General features: G+C 38.1%; 1 protein-coding gene across 1 annotated transcript in view; it reads right to left on the bottom strand.

Moving 5' to 3' along the window:
* LOC124721823 (protein FAM91A1) overlaps nucleotides 1-23533 on the bottom strand; it is a 163912-nt gene that overhangs the window by 22612 nt on the left and 117767 nt on the right. Inside the window, exons 9-12 of the mRNA XM_047246944.1 lie at nucleotides 20514-20677; nucleotides 16255-16403; nucleotides 9086-9158; nucleotides 8342-9012 (exon numbers count right to left, since the gene is read on the bottom strand). Of these exons, the coding sequence (XP_047102900.1) occupies nucleotides 8342-9012; nucleotides 9086-9158; nucleotides 16255-16403; nucleotides 20514-20677 (1057 nt within the window). The remainder of the gene's footprint in view (nucleotides 1-8341; nucleotides 9013-9085; nucleotides 9159-16254; nucleotides 16404-20513; nucleotides 20678-23533) is intronic.

Consider the following 23533-nt stretch of genomic DNA (forward strand, 5'->3'; position numbering starts at 1 on the left):
TGTGAACCTCTAACATTGGGTGTAATTTTCATCGTGCAGTGCAGACTGCCATCTGGTGGTACCTCTCAGCACTAATTTCCATTACACTCCAAATCCAGTCATCAGTTACTCTGACACAGTCAACATGACATGATACCACAAAGAGGCAAGATGTGGCATGTAGCTGTATTGTTTGTGCCATTTGTACTCCCATGTTGTACAGACATTATGACAGTACCCCAGGCATGCCTTTGCAATGCCTCAACTCTCTCATGAAATGTTTTATTTAAATTTAACTTGTTAGATTAGTCTTTCTTATATTTTGACTTTGGATTGTATCCATCCATATGAGCAGAATTTTATGAGAGTTATCACTTTACAGCATATTGTATAGTCCCAAAGTGGCAGTGTGATTTAAGCATTGTATGACGTAAAAACCACTGCCCAGTTTTATGGGTATGTAATTTTTGCCCCCCTGCATTTTTGTATGCCTCTAAGCATGTAACCTTGGCATATATTCTTTTCACAGATCTGAATATGGAAATACATATGGCCAATACCAGTAATCCAGGAATTGTGTTAATGCAATGATCTCAGTAAATAAATTGGTTTTCGCATTTCACAAGAAGAATATAGCGAAAACTTATATGTCTACAAGAACAGGTAAAGAACCTGCTTTAGCCGCATACTAGAAAAATTATTCCTTGCTCATAAGAAAAGTTATTAAGTACGTATATTATGAAACTTCCTGGCAGATTAAAACTGTGTGCTGGTCTGGGTCTCGAGCCCGTGAACTTTGCCTTTCTCGAGTAAGTGCTCAAACTACAGAGCTACCCAAGTACGATTCATGATTCATCCTCACAGCTTTACTCCTGGCAGTACTCATCTCCTACCTTCCAAACATCACAGAAGTTCTCCTGTATAACTTGCACGACTAGCACTGCTGGACGAAAGGATATGCTGAGACACGTCTTGGCCACAACCTGGAGGATCATTTCCAGAATGAATTTTCATTCTGCAGTGGAGTGTACAGAACTTGAACCTGGGACCTTTGTCTTTTGCTGGCAAGTGTTCTACCAACTGAGCTACCCAAGTTTGACTCATGATCTGTCCACACAGATTTACTTCCACCAGTACCTCATCTCCTATCTTTCAAAGTTCACACTTCACACAAATTCTGTGTAACTTGCGAGACTGGCACTCCTGGAAGAAAGGAATGATAGTCTTGCAGGTTACATTATCTGACCCAAAAAAAACAACTAACCCAAAGGGGACGAAGAGATGAAGTGAAACTTCACAGATTCACGGGGTATATAATATTATTTCAGCAACTACAACACCGAATCAAATTTACAAAGAATTTGGCAGTACTAGCCCATTTATTAGTATGAAATTACTCCTCCTCTGGCCTGGATGCGCAGACTGATTCGGTTGGGAAGGGAGTCATAAAAAAATTGTATTTTCTGCTGAGGCAAACTGATCCACTACTTTATTAAGTGGTCGTTGCTAATGGAACTGTGACAGTGTTGATGTCTGAGCAGATCCCACACAAGTTTTGTCGCGGACATATCTGGTGATCTTGTTGGCCCTGAGAGTACCTCAACGTCATGCAGGCAGTTCATAGACACATGTGCCATGTGTGTCCTGTAATGGCACCATGATACTGCCACACAAGAAGTAACAAATGAGGGTGCAAGACATCCATGGTGTACTGTTGTGCCATCAGAGTTCCCTCAATCACTACCAGCTGTGACCTGAAGCCATACTCAATGGATCCCACACCACAATGGCAGGAGTAACACTGCTGTGCCTCTCCAAAACATTGGAAGAATCGGACCTCTCTCAAGGTTGCCACCATACCCACAAATGATGAACACAATGCGATACCATTCATCAGCAGTTCAATCTTCCCCACCACAGCAAGACTCCAAATGCAGTCATCTGTATTGTGGTGTTAATGGCAGTATACGCATGGGCCAGTAATTCCCTAGTCCGATTGCTGCTAGTACTGACCAATGGTGCAGAGTAACACACAATATTGGAGGGAGTCCATTACTTGTTCTTGGATGGTAACTGCAGATGTGAATGGGTGGCATTATGCTTGGTGCAGAATATGGCAATACTCCCTTGTGATGGTCAGACATGGTCGACTGGAACTTTGACAATGAGTACACCTGCCCTCATTTTCCCCACACAGTCCAACACTGCATCACTGTCACATCCGAATGTCACATAAATTTGGATATTGCACAATTCAATCATCCTGTCAAATGGAGACACTCAATGAGACCCCTTTCAAACTCTGTCAGGTGCTGATAATGCTGTCTCTAATCAGTACCCAGCACTTCCATGACCTTCGGTGGTCACTGAATACCTTACACTGTTCATGCCCCTTATATCCTACCAGGCCTGGCAACAACACTAAACATGAACAAAACCAATGCATTCTGGTGGCCACTCTACCTTTCAGAGGGAATTACAACTCTAACCATATACATACCTGAAAATGGCATGTACGTGTATGAAGTTACATTGACATCTGCTGATGTGTTCTGGGTGCTTCACTTTTTTTGGCAGGCAGTGTAGAAATGCCCACAGTTGCAACACTATACTCTGTTCATCATAAGAATAAACCTTATGTAAACATTACACCATATATTCTTCCACATTTGCTTGAATCTCACTGGATTTCATTTCATGTGGAGCAGAAGGCAATCTGTGATCAGTATAGTCAAGTAAAATCACAAGGATACGTTTTATGCTGTGTTACCCACACAGACTGGGTGATAATGTGAGACAACAGCTTTACCGGCGCATTAAACTTGGACAGCACTGACCAGCCAGCGGTCCAACTAACCTCCAATGATGTGAGCAGTTGCATTTCAGACGTAACAAGAGAAGAGCAAAGAAACAACATAGCTACAAATGTCATTTAATTTTTAAAGAGAATGAAATAATATTTGGCAAAACTTCAGCACTACCATGCTCTTCTTAGGTGACCACACACAAAGCATAAAATGCTTTCATTCTCCCCTGACATAGTATTCTAATTATCAACAAGAGTGATGAAAATTTCTAATTGAAACACAGGGTAATTTTTCTGAGTGAGCACACTGCAGGGATTTCATCATACTGTTGAATACTGAAGCCACTGAAAGTATTAATTACAGTCAGTCATATGGTAATCTCTTAGTCCCTTCCTTATCCGAATCCAAGATATACATTTCAGTTCTGTAAGTATCTGCTATGTTGATAACAAGCCTATCAACAACAGAATCCATTAAGCCAACCAGGTGCCGCATTTTCTCCTTTTCTTTTATGACGAACCGTTCTATATTTCGCCAGTGTTAGGCAGTGAAACGTGAAAAAGCTACATGTATTAGTTCCAGTACATCTATCAGGTTAACGGTCTTGTTACTTCTTGGGCCAAATCCTGTAATTCTTCTCCAGATCAGTTCTGTTGGGTTCATATTTTAATGACACAGAGGTAAATGTAAAAATGCAGCACCTGCATGGTATGCTAAATGCCGTGAATGACTGTTCTTCATGTTTCTACAACACTACTCTACACCAGTGGTATAAAACAATGGACATGGTCCAAATAAAATGGTATTTAGTGTTTCAATTTTGCCATCAAAAATTAAATTGTTGTGTTTTCTTAATTTAAGCAATTTTTATTAAGTCTTTCATAAAATATAAACAATTAAGAATTTATTTTTGAAATGAAAACCGGAATTTTGCATGCAATATGTAATTAGAAACAAGAAGATGTGCATTATTCATAAAAAAAATGATGAATTTTACAGTTATGAGATGTAGATATTTCAAAATGAATGAGGAAAAAAATTGACTTTGGCGAGATTTGAACCAGCGAACCACAAACTGCAGTACGTTATCAATCTATTTCGCTACTGATTCTTCTATACGTCCAATCCGTATGTGTGTCTCAACTGTATCTAATACAGGCCCTTGGAAAACTTCAAAGCTAATTATCTCTGTAAATTTAAGAAAAAACATTATGAACAGTCTATTTCTCGACACTTTTTAACTGTTTTCCACACGTGTTTCACTAAGGAAGAGGAAGCAGCCTCAGCCATTTTCATACTGCACATTAACAATGCAACAATCAGAGCACAATAGTGAAGAGGCTGTGACTTTACACGATTTTTGAAATAAAAACTACACAGCTAAAGTGTGATTAAGAAAAAACATTGAATATCTTAAAGTTTCATTTAATGTAACTTCATAATAATATATCTAATACATAAGTAGGACCTACTTCGAAGAGTGTAACAACATCAATGTATGTGTGCAACAGCTTCCGACCAATCATCACATTTGTGTTTGTTTACATCACGTTTATTCTTATGATGAGCGGAGTATAGAAGAAGCTGTTGGCAGCAGAGAAAGGAGTTCAATAGGTAGCCATAAAAATATATGATCATTAGCCCAGTGAAATAAAATGTCCACGAGATAGTAACTCACATGCCCATACAGCTCAATATTGAACCTGTATCAGAGATACTCAAGCTGGATTACTAATGTCTGGCAGCACAGCAAGGAGCATATGTTACGTGACATGGACTTGTCTGTCGGGATATAGTTACCCGGTTACCCATCACGAGATTAGCACTTCACTCCATTTTGGCTTATGAAGCAAATCGTTACACACTGTATTGACCAACGTATTATCAACTCATTATGCTCAGATGTTTGTTTCTGCCTGACTTACACTCAATGAACTCTAACCTAATGTTTTTTCAAGTCAGTTGCTATGCAGTTTCTGTGGTGTTTGTCGAACTGAAAACATGCAGCTTTATGTACTCCTGCGAACAGTGGCCTTTTGCGATGTACTCAACTCCGAACAACAATTGCATATTGTTCGCCTTTGAATGCTCGTAAACTGGTTGATACGTACCTGAATTCACTAAAAGGAGCAACTCATGATGGTTTCGAATCTGACTGCCATTGACAAATCGTTACACTCTAGTTCGGTCCCTGTTGGTTAAGAGTCTTATCAGACCCATTGTTCTTAACCCATGTTACACGGTTGTGAGTGGTACACCATTCCTTGTACACACAATGAACAATCCACTTTGATACACCAACAAATTGGACAGCTTCATTTGCAGTGTAGTCACGGGCACATCCAAACACAATAGCTATTTTCTGCCATTCTGTCATGTGTCCATGCCTATAACATATCCCGTTATCATGCATGCTAGTGCATATGGACTCGTATGCTCAGCTAGAACCTGTTGTAAACCCAAAGCATCTTTGTTAGCAATAGGGCACAACAAATGTTCACAGCCAGTCATAATCAGCTGTTGCCATGACAACAGTCAATGCTCCCTTCACACGTGCCACAAGGGGCCATAGCAATCACAATGACTCAGCCTGACTACTGGTGTAGGAGTAATGAGCTCCAACTACACCACATTGTCACTATGACTTCTGTCCCCACAAAGGTTCATGGAAAGCAGGGACAGTCACTGACAAATGGAGATGGGAGGGGATGCTATAGGGGGGAAACTTTGACGCATTTACCATCGCCTAATCCCACCTTCGCCTAACCCCCCCCCCCCCCCCCTTTCCCATCTTGGTCTACTAGACCTCTGCTCACAATACCTCATGCAGGTTACATGGCATGGCAGGAGATTGAGAAACACATGAGAGCTAAACACTTCCTATTTCCTAATCTCCATTCTCCTGCAGGCTGGCTCCAGTTGTACTTGTCAGATATCAGGGCAACAGGTGCAAAATCATGACAACATAACCTTTCTGGCTCCAACCAAGACATACCACTGAACCCATTGGTGGTGATCTCAGCACCACTCTCTTCCTATCTTCGTGAAACCATGGATGAACAGAGCTATTATTGGGCCTACGTGTTGATTAATAAATGAAGGAGAAAATTTTTATTTGTGCCTTTGTATTCATGCCCAGCAAAGTCCAGGAATCCACACCCCATCTAACTTGAGCATCAATATATTACTTGAATAAGACATACTTGAGCTATCAAGCAATGCTGATGTCCAGCAACAACAAAAGAAGCACATACAGCATATGATATGGGTGTGTCAGCTGGTTATAGTAACCTACAAATATTCCAGTGCAAACAGAGCATTGTACTCCTGTGTGTCCCATGAAGACATCCATTATATACCACATATATTTGACACTGCTGTATTTTGCAATTTTTTTTTGACTGATCTTAAGGTCGACCTCACTTACCAATATAACATTCACTGTGCTATGGTGTTTGTTTGCAGCTTATTGTTCACTGTCTGAAATCTGACACTACTGACTGCTCAGAACTATCTGTGCATTCCCTCAATCACAACTTTTAGCAGTTTCCCAGAATAATGGTATACGAGGGCATGCTGAAAAGTAATGCCTCTGATTTTTGTGTGGGAAAACTTTTAAACCTTTTTAAATAAAACAGACATAATGAGCAATCTACATCTTTATTCTTCATGTCTACCTATTTACAGCCCTCTGCCATAAGAGAGACCTGAAGTGTCGCCTTTAACATGATGGTGTGTCATATAACTTTCTCAATGCACGGGAAACAGTGTAGTATAATCAAGTTTCAAATTTGAAGGGTTCATCCACACATCGAGCACCCTTTCCTTCAGTAAGACAATGCCAGATCACACAAGAGCCCTATGATATTTGCACCAATCCTACCTTCCACACTTATCTAGAATGTTAATAGCTTTTGTTTTACTTAAAAAGCTTTAAGAGTTTCCACACAAATAATTTGGAGGTATTACTTTTCAGAATGCTCTAGTATTATTTCTGTCTGCAGTGCCTGAAAATGTCACAGACTAACAAGTTCCTTTTTATTACCTTTAAGTCACTGTGTAATTTAGTATTCTGTATATGGCCAGCATTCAACCATATGCACAAACAAATAATACATACAAAGACTGTACACTGATTTGTTTCACAACTGTTTAATAGAAACTGTTCTAATAATCAATGGAAAATATAATTCACTAATCACAATCTTTTAAGAGATTCGGTAAATATATATCGAAGCCAATAGCCAAATTTATTTTAACATCATTACTGGAAACTGCTACAGTGATTGTATTCCTTCCTGTGTACTTGTGAACTCTGGTAGAAGTTTATGATTAGCTACAAAAACAAAAAAAAAAAAAAAAAAAAAAGTAACATAAGAGTTTGACCAATAATATGGGCAAGAGGTTCCAAGTAAAAACACACTATTCTTCACTTCCTTCCTTTATAGTATACAATTATTTTTCTATCAGTCTCATTACAGAGAAACCTATGAGTTCTGAAGTGTGTTCATAAGTGTTTGTTAACTGAACCTTAGTCTTACTTTCATTAGATTTTATTGTAGATGATGACTGAACTATAAACTCAGTTACACAAATTGTCAGCATGTAGCCATATTTTTACTGATAAAATGTAGTCTAGTTGTTAAATTGCTGCCGCTTTCCACATTATAGCAAGTTATTACAAATATGATCTACAGAAAATGCAGATAACTAAATTAAACAGAAAAACAACAACTGTTATTTGGCTTCATTCGGAATGAAAAGAGTGTTAATAAGGTGTGCTAAAGGCAATCTCACATGTAGGAAATCATGTTTTTAGAAAGGACATGAAGCTTATCATTCATCAATAAATAAAACAAATACTTGTAGGATTCCAAGTGTGCCACTCATTAAAGGCAAGAATATGCATGCTAGAGTATGACACGAACAACTGAACCCAAATATTATAAATGGGTTGGGGACAGTGCAATTTCTGTTTATGTATCACTGTAACTGTTTTTAAAGTAGATATTAACATGAAAAATAAGGAATGATCGGTCTCCACATATTGCATTCTCAACTGGTTCAACATCACAGAAATAATGCTAAAATTGGCAGAAATTTAATTGCAAAGGTGGCAGCAAACAGAGGAACACTGTTACTTATCCACGCATTTCTGAGAATTATTTCTCAGAATTCCACAAACCAACCAGGTTGAGGGTATGAACCATAAATGGTTCAAATGGCTCTGAGCACTATGGGACTTAACATCTGTGGTCATCAGTCCCCTAGAACTTAGAACTACTTAAACCTAACTAACCTAAGGACATCACACACATCCATGCCCGAGGCAGGATTCTAACCTGCGACCCTAGCGATCACGCGGTTCCAGACTGAAGCACCTAGAACCACAAGGCCACACCGGCTGGCAGTATGAACCATAAACTTAACAATTATTATGGCTTAATGGATTGAATGGAGTAAAGGCCACAGATACTGTTCACAGTAACACACCGAAAAATTACACACTAATGTTCTATGATGGTAGTTCACAGAGTTATTTTTATTATCCATACCTGAAATTTAGCTATGAAGTCCAACAAGTTGAGGCACAATTTACGACTGGAATGAGTAAGTTGACGCAGACTATCTTCTTGATACAGTTTGTAATGGAGGATATTCTTGCAAATTTCTCTGTTTATTTCCTGGTTAAACAGTGGAATTCCAAAACTACACTCCAAAAGAGTCCATCGATTTATATCTGTAGATATATTCTCAAGATCTCTCTTTTCACTACTATCATTTTCTGAGGACAAGAGGCTACTGTCATTCCTAATTTCATTGTCAACAGACTTTGATTTAATATTTAATTTTTCAGGATATGTGCTATCTATTTCTTTTTTTAAGACAGAAGCACATTCACCATTTGTGAAGCCATTGCTAGGTAATAAATCTACACTAGTGGGCTCTTCAAATGTGTCATCTGGGGATCCTGTTTTCACCCAAGCTTCTACAAAGCTGTCAACATTAGATCCTGAACTGGAGATAGGCGAAATGCACTTAGATTCTTCTGGAGTGTGCCTATAAAAATTACTTTTGTTAGTATGACCATCTATACTGTTCTCTGTATCAACCATACTTATAAAGCCACAGCTGCACTTCAGATCAATAACGTCAGACAGTTTCCTTACAGCAGGATGGGAATTCCAATCAACATCAGTGGTGCACACATTCTGAAAACTGCCACCTGTAAAAAGAAAAAGTCAATAATATATGAAGACAGTAAACACTAACAACAGCACAATTCTCAAAATTCTTACCAATAGCTAGCGGTTTTGAAGACATCGGAAATGGTACCAAGAATGTTTCTGCTACTCGGCTAATACCATAAGCCTGAAAAATAAATGAAAAAGGAACTTACAGAGAGCTAAGGAAAATAAACAATAATCTCTCTTTTCTTTCCTTTTTATATTTACACTTTGTACATACTTATACAGTGAATATAACAGTTCTCAAAGAATTTTTTAAACTCATTTTTCAGTTACAAAGATCATCTGCTGTCCTGTATACACACTTTCAACTGTAAGGGTATGCTAAAACCTATGGAGCCACAGTTTTCTGCTAAGGGCAAACCCTCTGGCCCATGTCTGCACATGAGACAAAGTCACACTGGCTCAGCCAGCTTCGTTGCCGTTCTCCACTTCAACTGATTGCCATCAGTATGTTGCTGACCTGGGCTTTGGAATATATGCTATCTGGGCAAATCCCAGTGCAGCTGGTTATGATTTTGCAATTTATCACAGACCTTTCTTAGTACATTCTTAAGAAGGTGACCTTTGCTTCAATGACATGAATTTATTTACTGTCCATTAAAATGACCACATTGTGCAAAATAGTGTAACAGTATACTTTGAAACAGTGGCATTTAATTTTCAATAAATATTAATTTTGCAGCCATAAACCAGTATCCAACTTACGCTCAGCGATGTTCTCCCTTATTTTTGTCATATACTCAAACCCATTTCAATACCAATAAAATCATCATTTGACTAGTACTGAATCTACTACTTACAATATACCAATACTCTCACCATATATCCTGTCTCACCATTTTTAATATGGGTGCTATTTTAATCAGCGGTAGGTAAACTGATCTCATTTGATTACCGAGGATGATATCTCCTGCACAAATGTCCATCAGTGTGAATGGCTTTATTATGAGATAGTACCATAACCTTCATCAACAATCAATTTGTTGTTCAATCCCCATCCCCAACTCACATTCTCCAGCCATGAGAAGAATTGTTCTGTTTATGAAATCTGTTTGTAAAATATGCCATAATAAATGAGTTATCATTTAGGAACAAGAATACCTAGTTTCAAAAAGGCAAACTATGAGGAGCAGTCAAATGAAAACTGAACATCTGCTACAATGGGACCATGGGTTGGTTCCTTTCAAAAGTAATTACCTCATGCATTAAGACATTTAATCTCACTTGGAGATGAGATGATCAAATCCTGTTTCACTGAATGCAGTGGGCTGCTGATAGACAATTGTACCCCCTCTTGCCCTTCCTTGTCTAGTTGTAACAGACGACCTGTATGTCTTTCTTCAGGTCGTCAAAGATGTGAACATCACACAATGAAAGATCCTGGCTGTATGGAGGATGTTGCAGTGTTACCCAACCAAACTGCCGAAGCATAGCCTTCATCCAATTGGCACTGTGGGCACATGCATTCTCATGCAACAGGATGATTTCATCTGACAACATTCCTGGGCATTCTGACGTTATGGCAAGTCACATTTCCTGCGAAGTGTCTTCACAGCAATGTGCATTGACTGGGCTTCAATGCTCGAGGAACTCTATGATCAGAAGCAGCATCATGTTGCACGATAACGCTAGCCCCCACACTGCTGATTGGACACTTTGCAATTTGGTTGGAAAATACAGCAACATCCCCCATACAGCCCAGATCTTTCACCATTTGAGTTTCACACTTTTGGCAAACTGAAGAAAGATGCGTAGATGTCAATTTCAATCGGATGAGGAAGTGCAAGAGTGGGTGCCGTTGTGGATCCGTCAGCAGCTGACTGCATTCTACAAAACAGGAACTGATTGTCTCACCTCCCATTGGCATAAATGTCTCAATGTGTGCGGTGATTACTTTTGAACAGAACCATTCCATGGTCATGTTCCGGCTGGTGTTCGGTTTTCATTTGACTGCTCCTTATACATTAGATATTTATGAAAATATGAGGCATAAGAATTTAAGTGGTCAGTGGTTTATTTAGGTGAAACATAGATTTATACCTGTTATTTTGTGAATAAATGTCGGCAAAATAATAGTTTCCAAGGAGTACTGTGACACAAAAGTGTTGATTTATGTTTATTGCACTATACAGGGCACTGACATATAGTGCGTGGAGGTGTCCCACTTGTAGGGATTTGAGGCATACATTGTTACTGTCCTCCTTATTAGCATAAACAAGACAGTGCTGCCACCTTGGCCAGGTCTTCAGTTTGGCTTACCAGGTAATAGGTCTTATCTTTATTAACAGCACTACCAAAGGAATGACATAAAAATGAAAACATTCAATTAAGGTTCAGAATTTCAGACTATATTTCATTTATGCAATTTCATGTTATTAAACACACAGAAATGAAAATAACATAATCAATTCAGGTTCAGAATTTGAAAACAGAATTCTCCTACGCAATTTAAAGTAGTTGTGCTTCACAGTATTCATCTCCAATGATTCCATTCATTTTATTTCAGTTGATGTTTATCTCTATGGCAGGGTAAGCCTTGGTCCTCTGTCATATTCTTTGCTTTGGTCATTCTATACCTAATACGGAGAAACTCCTGTTGTTTGTTCATGAAAAAGTATGAGGAAAATGTAAGTGAGAATGAAGTTATGGGTCAGCCTAGGAGGAACCCTCAGATGGCCTAATTATTTTTGGCAACTGCTCACAATAGGCAGGGATCTGGGTGTGAGTCCTGCCCTGGCACAAATGTTTATTTTTAACAACAAATTCAACACACTAAAATTTAATTCATAAAAATTTAGGGTGGGTCCTCTTGCAGAGCAGGAAACCATGAGTCAACAGACTGTCCTGCTCATAGATGTGTAAGAAAGCCTTCATTCCACCTGGCTGGCCTTCTGCAGATATACCAGTAGTTAGCATTACCAAATGTAGCTTACTGTTCATCACTCTTAGCCACACTTCTCCCCAATGATATATAACTGTGTACCTCTACAGTGTGGCGACAGTATGTAAGTGGATGGCACACTGGGTCACATATTTATCACACATTCTTCCACAGTTGCCATACTTGCTAATTTGTTTTCTTGAATTTCCATTCTTAGTCATGTAAGTAAAAAGACATCTCTTTTACCATAACCTGCATGCAAAGAAGGGATTTGTTCATCCTCCAGGTCCATGTGCTGTATAGCTTGAGGGCACTCAGGGAGTTCAAGATGGTGAGCAATTTCACTGCATGAATATCGAATCTTCTCCAGCACCCTACCAACTACTAATGACCTGAGGATGTACAGCACTTCCATAAACCTCACCTTCGTGTCACTTATGTATGGCAATATCATGCAAGATACAAATATAAGGGCCAGAAACTTTCCAAAATCTGTAAAACTTAGAATGGTACTCTTCATTTAAAAGTCAGGTAGGTTAAAACATACAAAATAGTGGTTAACACTAGAACTATCAATAAGACATTTGTGTACCATTGAAAAAACTAAGAAACAATTATATAAATATAATAAACAGACACTGTGAAGTAGTGCACCGTGGCTCATAATCGTGGTCTCACAGACAAAAAGATGTTAGCTTTGATCATTAATAATGAAGAAGTTACATGCAAAGGAGAATATGTAGACACTGTATCAATGGATTCTGTTTATGATAAAAACCAAAGTGCAGCAGGAAGCTCAGATGAATCAGAGGGCAGCCATGAAGATTTTGACGAATCCCCATGAGTGAATCGTACTGGAAAAGGTAATAAATAAAACATTTCTGAAATCATATATTTTTGTTTCACCACTTTCATTGCAACAGTGTTCATTCCTCAAAAAACACTCATTTCACTTATTCCTAGGTGCCACCTTATTCGAAGGGCAATCACATAATCATGGTACAAGAAAAGTTAGCAGAGAGGGTGCTGTTGCAATGGTTTGTAGCAGTGCTGTCAGAGCTGCTAAACTTATTCTCAATCACTTTCAAAGACACACTGAAACAGAGTTCTGTAGTGTCGGAATGGGAAGAATGGTCATTACCAATTGAGGAGCTTCATGCATTTGTTGCTGCTCTGTTTGTTTGGAGAGCTACTGAATCAAAGGAAGAGTAGTGGATCTTCTTTGGTCAGAGAAGTGGGGAATATAATTTTACAAGCCCGTGATATCACACAATTGCTTCAGAGAAATGAGGTTCCTCACGTTTGATTTGAGGTTAACACGCGCAAGAGCAAACAAAAAATGACAAGGCTATTCTCGTGTCAGTTACATAGAAAACTGTCAAAGCATGTATATTCCTGCCCCACATATTGGTGTTCATGAGCAGTTGTTTCTGTCCATGTGAAAATGTCGGTTCACTCACTTCATGGCTTCAAAACCTGACAAGTATGGGCAGAAATACGGAATGGCTGTTCATAAATAATTTAAATATATGCTAATGTTTTCCGATATCTTGGCAATGAAAAACTCATCCTAGTGGTGAACATTTTAGTGACTTTGCAGTGAAAAAACCTTTACGCCCAAACCTAAATAAAGGAAGGACTGTTTCGTGTGACAACTTCTTCACCCCACTTTCCAAAGAAAAATTAGAAAGGATGTGCCAAGAGTGCAAAATGAAAGTGTGCGAAGACTTTACAAGACTGAAGCTTTCAAAAGTCATGAAATGATCCTTACAGTGTACCAAGGAAAGCCAGAAAAGAACGTAATAATTCTCAGTGCCGATTTGCAAATTGGACCTGACACCAAGTTGAAGTCTGACACAGTGAAATGTTATATTGAAACTACAAGTGGATTAGATGACGTTGACCAGATAGCTTGCAAGTACTCAGTGAAAGCTGGTAAAAGAAGATGGCCTTTTCATACTTTTTCCAATATTCTAAACTTAGCAGGCATCAATGCTTGGATAATCTACAGAGAAGTAACAAACATCAAAGTAAGATGAGATTTCCTTCTCAAGCTCGCAGAGGAACTTGCCATAGTTTTTACAGAAACCCCAGATTAGAGCTCTAGCTATTCACATTGAATAATCAGATGTAGTTGGAAATGGTCACTGCTGTCAGGTGCAAACATCTTCCAATGAAGGGAAAAGTTCATATACTCATAAATGTACATCATGCGACAAACCAGTCTGCAAGAAATGTGTTGTTACAGTTTGCTACATCTGTGTAGATTGCAAAGCTTAGTCTACCAATGAAGACAATCTGCAGGTATTTAAAAGGAACATGGTTACTTACATAGACTGTAATGTTAACCTTTAGATGTGTATCATAATGTAAAGCGATATTAGAATATGCCAATATGTTCTTGCATAATTGTAGAAAGTAGCATTTTGTACTAAATTTTTTTTTTTTTTTTGAGTTGGCTGTATTTCTATAAAAATACAAGATTTCTTCATGATATTACAAAGAATTTTCAAGTACGTGCATATTTAAGTTGATTTGGACAAAAATTTTAAAAGTATTCTGTTTTTATTTTGTTACATGAAAATATTTTAAAATAAATTGTAAGTATCTAGTATTATTGTACTTAATGTTCACAATTAAAACAAAATAATGGACCATTAGAGTGACTATTTGCTACAGAAACACTCATCCACTAAAATAAAAATACTAAGAACAAATTCTAAGATCATTGACTAGAGATGGGACATTTTTGTATCAGCAAACGATTTATAGAGTTTGAAAATGTCAGTGGTTTTAGTATCAAAAATCAAGAAATACACACTTCTCTATGTAAAAGTCAATAATTGGTATGTTTGGCTCACTCCTTCAACTTCCAAATTGCTTTGGAGGCTTTGAAGAGCAACACAAATTTGCAAAATTGTCCACTGCACTGGATTTCTTAAGATGGACATTAAACTGTCAATGATGAAGAAGGCTATACTTCCTTGAGAGAATCTTCTTCCTCTCCAAATCTATCAGAAATAAATTCTCCAACTTAGAATCATTAAAAGCATTAGAATACATGAACCATATGGAGATGGCCACAGATGTTCCATTAATGCAGTTATCCAAGAATAGTTTACCTTGAAGTAGTGTCATAATGATTTCACATGACTTTCCAATGTCAAAAAATAAGACTATGAAATGATGTCTTTGCAGGAAACTCCAAAGAATAGCTATCTCCCATTTGTAAGGCCACACTTCAGTAGGTACTGGTGATGGTTTAGTTCTTCCACAGATTGAGAAGGGGAACCGAATTTACTTATTCCCACGTGTTGAGAATTCCTTAGATTCTGCTTATATGTCCTGCAGAATGTCCTACAGGATTTCGTTGTGATCAGGCACATTATCAAAGTACTAAATCGAACTTCCACTTGGCAAACAGGCAGATATGGATTCACTCCTGTTGGAAATGAATCCACCACTCTCCACGGATGTACAGTGCAGTTGCCATCACAAAGTGCTCTACTGTTCCTTAAGCAACCTACAATTGTTTGGAGACAGCCCTTTCACAGTACAGTTGCTAGATAATGTTACTAATGCTCAGATTATGTGTAATAGCAAAAACCGCAACAGTGGACAAAATAGGTTGCTTAACATATTTACTGTTGTATTCAACAAGATAACAGCACCAGAAACTGTAAATAACATGCCAAAAAGTGAAATGAAATAATGATTTTGTAATGTTTAAAAAACTGTTATTTGCAGATAAGCTGCAAACAGTATTTTCAATGTGACACTATCAGCACAAAATAACTGCTATCATTATGTAAGATAACTACATAACAGTATAATTATCTTACTTTCCCAAATAGCTTTGTATGCCTAAGATATATGAAGGTGTACTGACAAATATTCTTTCAATATGGTATCTGCAAATAGAAAAGGAAGAGTGAGGGTGGAAAATGGCACTGGTGGTACACTATACACCCTCTGTCTCATATCACATGTCGAGTATGTAGATGCACGTGTCAGACTTAATTTCCTCACCCAAGGAGCAAGTGAATGCTCATTGCCATAGTATATGCTAGCCTCTATTAGAAAATAAGAAACACAGACTGTGAATCTGTATAGGTACTGAAATTAGTGCAGGAGACTCAGGATAAATTATTCAAGAGTTTGTAGATTAATTTTATTTGAAGATTAATTTTATTTGAATGTTAAATGTCTGGGAATTTTGTCTGTAAAATCTGAGTATTCATAAATATATGAGGAATTAAAAACCAGATATAGCTTCAATTCAATTTACTCTTACAAATCAGATATATTATAAATCAGACAGTGTTGTTAAACATACCTGGACCAAAACAGCTGAATGGCAAAGTGCTTCATTGAGGGTAAAAATAATATTACTGACAGGTAGAACTCCAGGATCATGTCCCCATGTAGTCACCAAGAGCTTTTCATATTTACAGAATACAGCTGGTAGCCTCTTAATTCGAGAACCTGTAAAATCCAGAGAGAATAGATGAATAGGATGAAAGTGATTATAGTTACTTCAAGCAATACTTGTCATTTTGCATCAAAATGTTGTTATAATGCAGTCAATGGAATGCTTTCACAAACATACCAAAACATCACTTAACTTTCAAAAACACAATTTCCTTCAGTGAGACAGAGTCTTTCCTTCTCATCCTCTTCAATAAGTCTCCTCTGACCTGGGGTTCTATGCAACTTTTCCACAATCCTCCCCATTCCCTAAACCTCACCAGTCCTTTTTATTCATCTGTCTTCCTTCCCCTTCAATCCTCCTATGGGTGGAGGAGCCCATGGCTCCAAAAGCTTGTACATGTCATTAACTTTTATGAGTTTTCTTCTGCTGCTGCTTGGTGAGTAGATTTTTGTCTATCTGGTTATATTTTCAAAAACTGATTATTGTCATTGCTACATTATCATTTAACATTAATCATATAATCACCTACAGTTGCCATTTTTTTTTTTTTTTTTTTTTTTTTTTTTTTTTTTTTTTTTTTTTTTGAAAGTTAAAGAATGGTTTTTGCTGTATAATACCAATCTTTGTGTGTAAGACCCCAACTATCAAGTGTATCAATTGTCAAGCAGTGGAGTAGTAGTTGTTAGGAGGGCTACTGGACAAGTAATGTACTTTGACAAGCAATGGGATGATGAAATGTTGTTGAACACAATGTATGAAAACTAAGTTTTAGTAAGTGCCAACATATGTGCTGTGTCTACAACTGTGTTGGGTGCCAACTTCTTGCGTATTTTTCCTGCACTGATGAACACAGGAGGAATGCTGGTAATTTGCTTATTGTGTATGGACAAATGAAGTGGATTAATTACAAGCACTTTTCTGGCATGCCAGCTACTGCACAGTTGTGTACATGGTGGTGATCAAACAGTGAACTGGTGCTACAAGCTAACCTACAGCATCACTATGAACTGTGTGCGAAAGAAACTGTTAGTGCAATTTCAGTATCTCATAAGCGTATGTAATGTCAAAACTGCTCACAGATGGCAGTAAATGTATATAACTGACAACCACAACACACAGTATATAATGATTTCACTGTCACCATATTCTAATAATTTTTCCCCGGTTCCCAAATTTTATAGTAAAGGCTTTAAATAAACTTCCTTTTTAATTTACTACACCCCATAAACTTGGAGAGTCATATAAAAAGTAATGATTTTCTAAATAAGTTGTTTTGGATATTATACGAGGGCAGTTCAATAAGTAATGCAACACATTTTTTTTCTGAAACAGGGGTTGTTTTATTCAGCATTGAAATACACCAGGTTATTCCCCAATCTTTTAGCTACACAACACTATTTTTCAACGTAATCTCCATTCAATGCTACGGCCTTACGCCACCTTGAAATGAGGGCCTGTATGCCTGCACGGTACCATTCCACTGGTCGATGTCGGAGCCAACGTCGTACTGCATCAATAACTTCATCATCATACGCGTAGTGCCTCCCACGGATTGCGTCCTTCATTGGGCCAAACATATGGAAATCCGACAGTGCGAGATCGGGGCTGTAGGGTGCATGAGGAAGAACAGTCCACTGAAGTTTTGTGAGCTCCTCTCGGGTGCGAAGACTTGTGTGAGGTCTTGCGTTGTCATGAAGAAGGAGAAGTTCGTTCAGATTTTTGTGCCTACGAACACGCTGAAGTCGTTTCTTCAATTTCTGAAGAGTAGCACAATACACTTCAGAGTTGATCGTTTGACCATGGGAAGGACATCGAACAGAATAACCCCTTCAGCGTCCCAAAGACTGTAACCATGACTTTACCGGCTGAGGGTATGGCTTTAAACTTTTTCTTGGTAGGGGAGTGGGTGTGGCGCCACTCCATTGATTGCCGTTTTGTTTCAGGTTCGAAGTGATGAACCCATGTTTCATCACCTGTAACAATCTTTGACAAGAAATTGTCACCCTCAGCCACATGACGAGCAAGCAATTCCGCACAGATGGTTCTCCTTTGCTCTTTATGGTGTTCGGTTAGACAACGAGGGACCCAGCGGGAACAAACCTTTGAATATCCCAACTGGTGAACAATTGTGACAGCACTACCAACAGAGATGTCAAGTTGAGCACTGAGTTGTTTGATGGTGATCCGTCGATCATCTTGAACGAGTGTGTTCGCACGCTCCGCCATTGCAGGAGTCACAGCTGTGCACGGCCGGCCCGCACGCGGGAGATCAGACAGTCTTGCTTGACCTTGCGGCGATGATGACACACGCTTTGCCCAACGACTCACCGTGCTTTTGTCCACTGCCAGATCACCGTAGACATTCTGCAAGCGCCTATGAATATCTGAGATGCCCTGGTTTTCCGCCAAAACAAACTCGATCACTGCCCGTTGTTTGCAACGCACATCCGTTACAGACGCCATTTTAACAGCTCCGTACAGCGCTGCCACCTGTCGGGAGTCAATGAAACTATACGAGACGAAGCGGGAATGTTTGAAAATATTCCACAAGAAATTTACGGTTTTTTCAACCAAAATTGGCCGAGAAGAAAAATGTGTTGCATTACTTATTGAACTGCCCTCGTATTTAGATAATGAGTAACTATTTTCAATACCTCTCACATATAGTTCAACTCACTGTTGAAATAAGGACTGCAAATTTGCTAGTTTAAAACTTTCCACAGTGATTCTGAGTGAGAATTTTCAAATCTGTTTGAAATACCATTGCGTCATTTTTACAACTGTAGCAGAGCCTATGTGTACCTTTTCATGTTTTCCACTTTCTACAATCTTATTCTTGTCATTACTTTTCAGATAATATAATGCATATTTTTCTGTGGTATTTTCAGCAGAATTTAGCGGTACAGATATTTTTAATAATTTTTTTTCCAAACTAAATGTAAAGTATTTTTATTCTACTTAACTTTTCAGATACATGCCAACACACATGCACAGTTAACAATTAAATGCAAATGACAAATATTCCAATCCAAAATAAAATGTGGTTGGAGTATATTGTGAAAAGAGCTGCATCACAAGAGTGTTGTGATTCAGTAGCAGAACTTTCAAAATGAATTTTTCACTCTGCAGGGATTGTGCACTGTAACAAGCTTCCTTTGGAGTTTGGGAAATAAGAAAGATATACTGACAGATCGGAACTCAGATGAGATGTGAATTGTGCTTGGCTTGCTCAGTTAACTGCTTTGCCTGCAAAAGGCAAAGTTCAAGGTTAAATTTGTTCAAATGGTTCAAATGGCTCTGAGCACTATGAGACTTAACATCTGAGGTCATCCATCCCCTCGAACTTAGAACTACTTAAACCTAACTAACCTAAGGACATCACACACATCCATGCCCGAGGCAGGATTCGAACCTGCGACCATGGCGGTCACGCGGTTCCAGACTGAAGTGCTAGAACCGCTCGGCCACACCGGCCGGCCGTTAAATTTGTAACACACTGGGTTAGTGTGATCTATTTAACAATTTATGGAGTTTACATGGTAGTCACCTCGTGCGTAATATAGCACTCAACACTCTACAAATATGAAAACAAGTACTGTAATTATTTGTAATGACCATGCAGAACAAACATTTTAGTGCGGTATTGTATATGATGTTCAAAAATTGTATTCATCTTTTATATCTTTTTCATATTTTACAACAAAACCCAAAAATACCCCTCTCTCAATCCTTAATAATACCGTACTCTCTGTTCCCACTTAAAATACTTGAAAAAATTCTCTCTCTTCTGCAAATAACATTCAGTCAATCTCATATAAAGAAGTGGAATGCATTAATAGTGACAGAAGTATGAAAAGTATTATCCTCATAAGAGGAATTTTCTATAGCAAAGGTACACAAAAGCTAACCCCCATATGACATTTGTGTCTAACACCTGTAGAAAGATATCTGAAGGTATGAACATTCTAATAAAATAAGCACTACTGCTACTGCAATTTGTGTGTTAATTTGACATCCAAGCTGAAGTTACTTCCTGGTTTACCACTGTATAAAGTTCTTGCTGAAATAAAGCATGTGATAATTTTTGTAATGAAAAACAGCTGCAATGCATTAATTACCAGGCAGAATACCTTCTTTAACATAATGTCACATTAAATTCTTACCTTTCACTAGAAGTAGAGATGGAGGACCATATCCAGTAATATAATATATGAACAGTTTAAACCACACACTATTTACTTCCGGAATAGCAGGTCCTAGGTGAGGTGGCATACAGCTGCTAATTGGTCTTATTTCTTTACTCAGTGGCGCCATCGAAACAAGCAGCCTGCAACACAAACACACAGTGTTTTCCTTTAATGATCTGCAAGTATAAAGAAGAACAGAGAACACATGAACAGACACCACACACGTGTGTGTGTGTGTGTGTGTGTGTGTGTGTGTGTGTGTGTGTGTGGTGGGAGATCAAGAAACTACTAAGGTGTACAATTCAACATTAAATTGTATGTTCTATCATCATGAGAATTTTAATTGTGATCATTTCCAAAATAATTAGCAAAAAAATACAACCATACTGCCCCCCTCCCCATTCCTCTTTTTTCCTTTCTTTCAGATAGTGGAAATACTGGCATTGTGGTAAGACAAGGTTCTAATAAATTTACGGAATTGTTCTTGCCAAGGTCATTGCCAATTTCATTTGAATCTTTTTTTTCCTCTAGGAGTGAAATTTATTTTGTTTTAGCTTGTCAAATCTGCTATATTACCACAACATATTGTGTCAGTACACCCTTTAAACATGCTACAAGAACTTAAGTGATGTTTAATGATTTGATTAGATTCTAACATAGTTGCGTCATTCCTAATGGAATTCACTCTTGTACAATTTCTTTTATTTTAGAATCACTAATAAAAAGAACAGAATTTTTTTGGGTTTAACATTCTCTCAAAAGGTAGGGTCCTCACTTAGAACTCTCTCTCTCTCTCTCTCTCTCTCTCTCTCTCCCTCTCTCCCTGTGTGTGTGTGTTTTTAAGACAGCAGATTTCTGTCTTTGAGTGTCTAATAGCAAATGATGGTCTTCATATCTAGATGTTTTGTAGCTAATGGACAAAATTGTCCAACTACTCTGGAACACATGGCCTGGCATCTGAAGTACTGTCATCAGATGGTTAATAAGTTTAATGGTGGCAGACAAATGCTGGTGTTAAAGAAAATATGGATTGATAAAAGATGGCTGTACCAATTTGTCTTAGACAAGTCATTTACCTGGATATTTTCTGGTAATGTTCATAAAAAAAGTTAAAATAATTCAGAATGTAGTGGCCTACCTTCCATAGATTAATGGACTCACATAAGGCATTGGCTGATATGCTCTCGATGTATGTTGATATTAAACAGATAGACTGGGATACAATACAGCCCACTGTGACATTTGCATACAACACAGTGTAGCAAGACACTTCAGTTTATACACCATTCTTTCTGTTCCACATTCACCCTTTTATCCTCACAGACCTCTGGAAGTTTGACCAAGTCTTTGTTCGACATGATACTGCGTGCAAGCCCCTGTAGTCACTGTATGATGGAACATATCCAGTTCTCAGCAGGATGAGAAAATGTTTAAGGTTGATGTTATGAGTATGCCAACTACTATCTCCATTGACTGTCTTAAACCTGTTTTCTGCACTTCCTATGCTGGTACAAACAAAACATCTGATAGACCTATCACAGACATGACAGAATTACCTGGCACCCATCACACACAAGCCACAACAGATATTGGACATCAACCATGCTGACTCAACAGCTGCCTTGGCAAAACCTGTTGTCATGCGATGTGGAGGTCATGTCCACTTCCATAGAACATATCGTTAGCATTTGGAGGGAGGAGGGTGATAAAGAGATTGTACACCATAATGACATATGTGATTAAGAGGTAAATTGATTATGCTCCACAAAATGATCGCTGACACATGTTTATTCTTTGTTTTATATAATTATTCCTTGGCTTTGTCTTTTGATGTTTTCTCAGGCTGTTCTGTGTCCTTGTATAATACATTATTAAATGTTGCCAATAAAGTGAACATATTTAAACCACAATGGTTCAAAAATTTCATGGAACAATCTATATGATGGGAAAGTTTTATATTTTACAGTAGATTCAAAGTTTGGAATTGGTGTCCAGCACCCTCTACCAATTACTTAAGTGGGAATTGTGGAGTAATTATGTCACTGTAGAATAACTAATGGTGTTGAAAAATCAGCGGAATTCACAAAAAATAACAAGACTCAAGGACACAACCTAGCACCTGTCAGGTTCTATGAAACAAAACTGTTATTGAATTATTTCCACTCTTGATCATCATTTACTGCAGATCACTTGAGCAAATAACAGTTCCCAGTGACTGAGAAATGACCCAAGTCACACTTGTTAACAACAAAGGATTACAGAACTTATAAACTACACAACTTCTCTCTCTTTATAGTGTAATTCTACAAACAAATTTTTAAGTCCAAACATAATAATACATTTAGAACAAAATTAAATTCCCCATGGTTAAACAGCACAGACTGCAAAAACATTCATCATGTGAAAATTAATACGCACTTCACATGGCATCCAAAGGATTGTGGTTATGAGGGAAAAGTGCAAGGTGAAGTTACCTCTGACACTAGACTTGACGGTAGAATGTTTCCACGATCAGAGAGCATCACACGGGGTACTCCGTGATGCAAAATGATGTCCTCTACAAGGACTTTGCAATTTCTGGAGTTTTGGCAGTCAGCACAGCTTTGATAACAGCACAGTGCGTGACATGCCCAAACATAATTGTGGCATTTGCTTCCATTGACATTCATTACAGTGGTTCATATAGAATCTAACAGATTGCTAGATACTTGACCAGTGATAGCTGAGTTTGTTCTGTCTAGTTTTCAAGAATACCAGGTGACCAGATGTTGAAAACACCATGGAAATACTTCAGGATAGCTGGCTGTATATGAGCCGGGATAACTAACAACGATTTCTGCACCACTGGATCGCAGTTCCTCTTATACAATGTTCCATCTATTAATTAGATTTGTCCTTTGGTTGGTTCCTCATTCTTCAAAACTTCTATGGTTTTCAGCAATGTTGGACCTTCCCTTCCGTTCAGCAGCAACATAATTTAATGCAGAGATGACTGA

This window comes from Schistocerca piceifrons, chromosome X, assembly GCF_021461385.2.
Source record: "Schistocerca piceifrons isolate TAMUIC-IGC-003096 chromosome X, iqSchPice1.1, whole genome shotgun sequence".
Lineage (NCBI taxonomy): Eukaryota > Metazoa > Arthropoda > Insecta > Orthoptera > Acrididae > Schistocerca > Schistocerca piceifrons.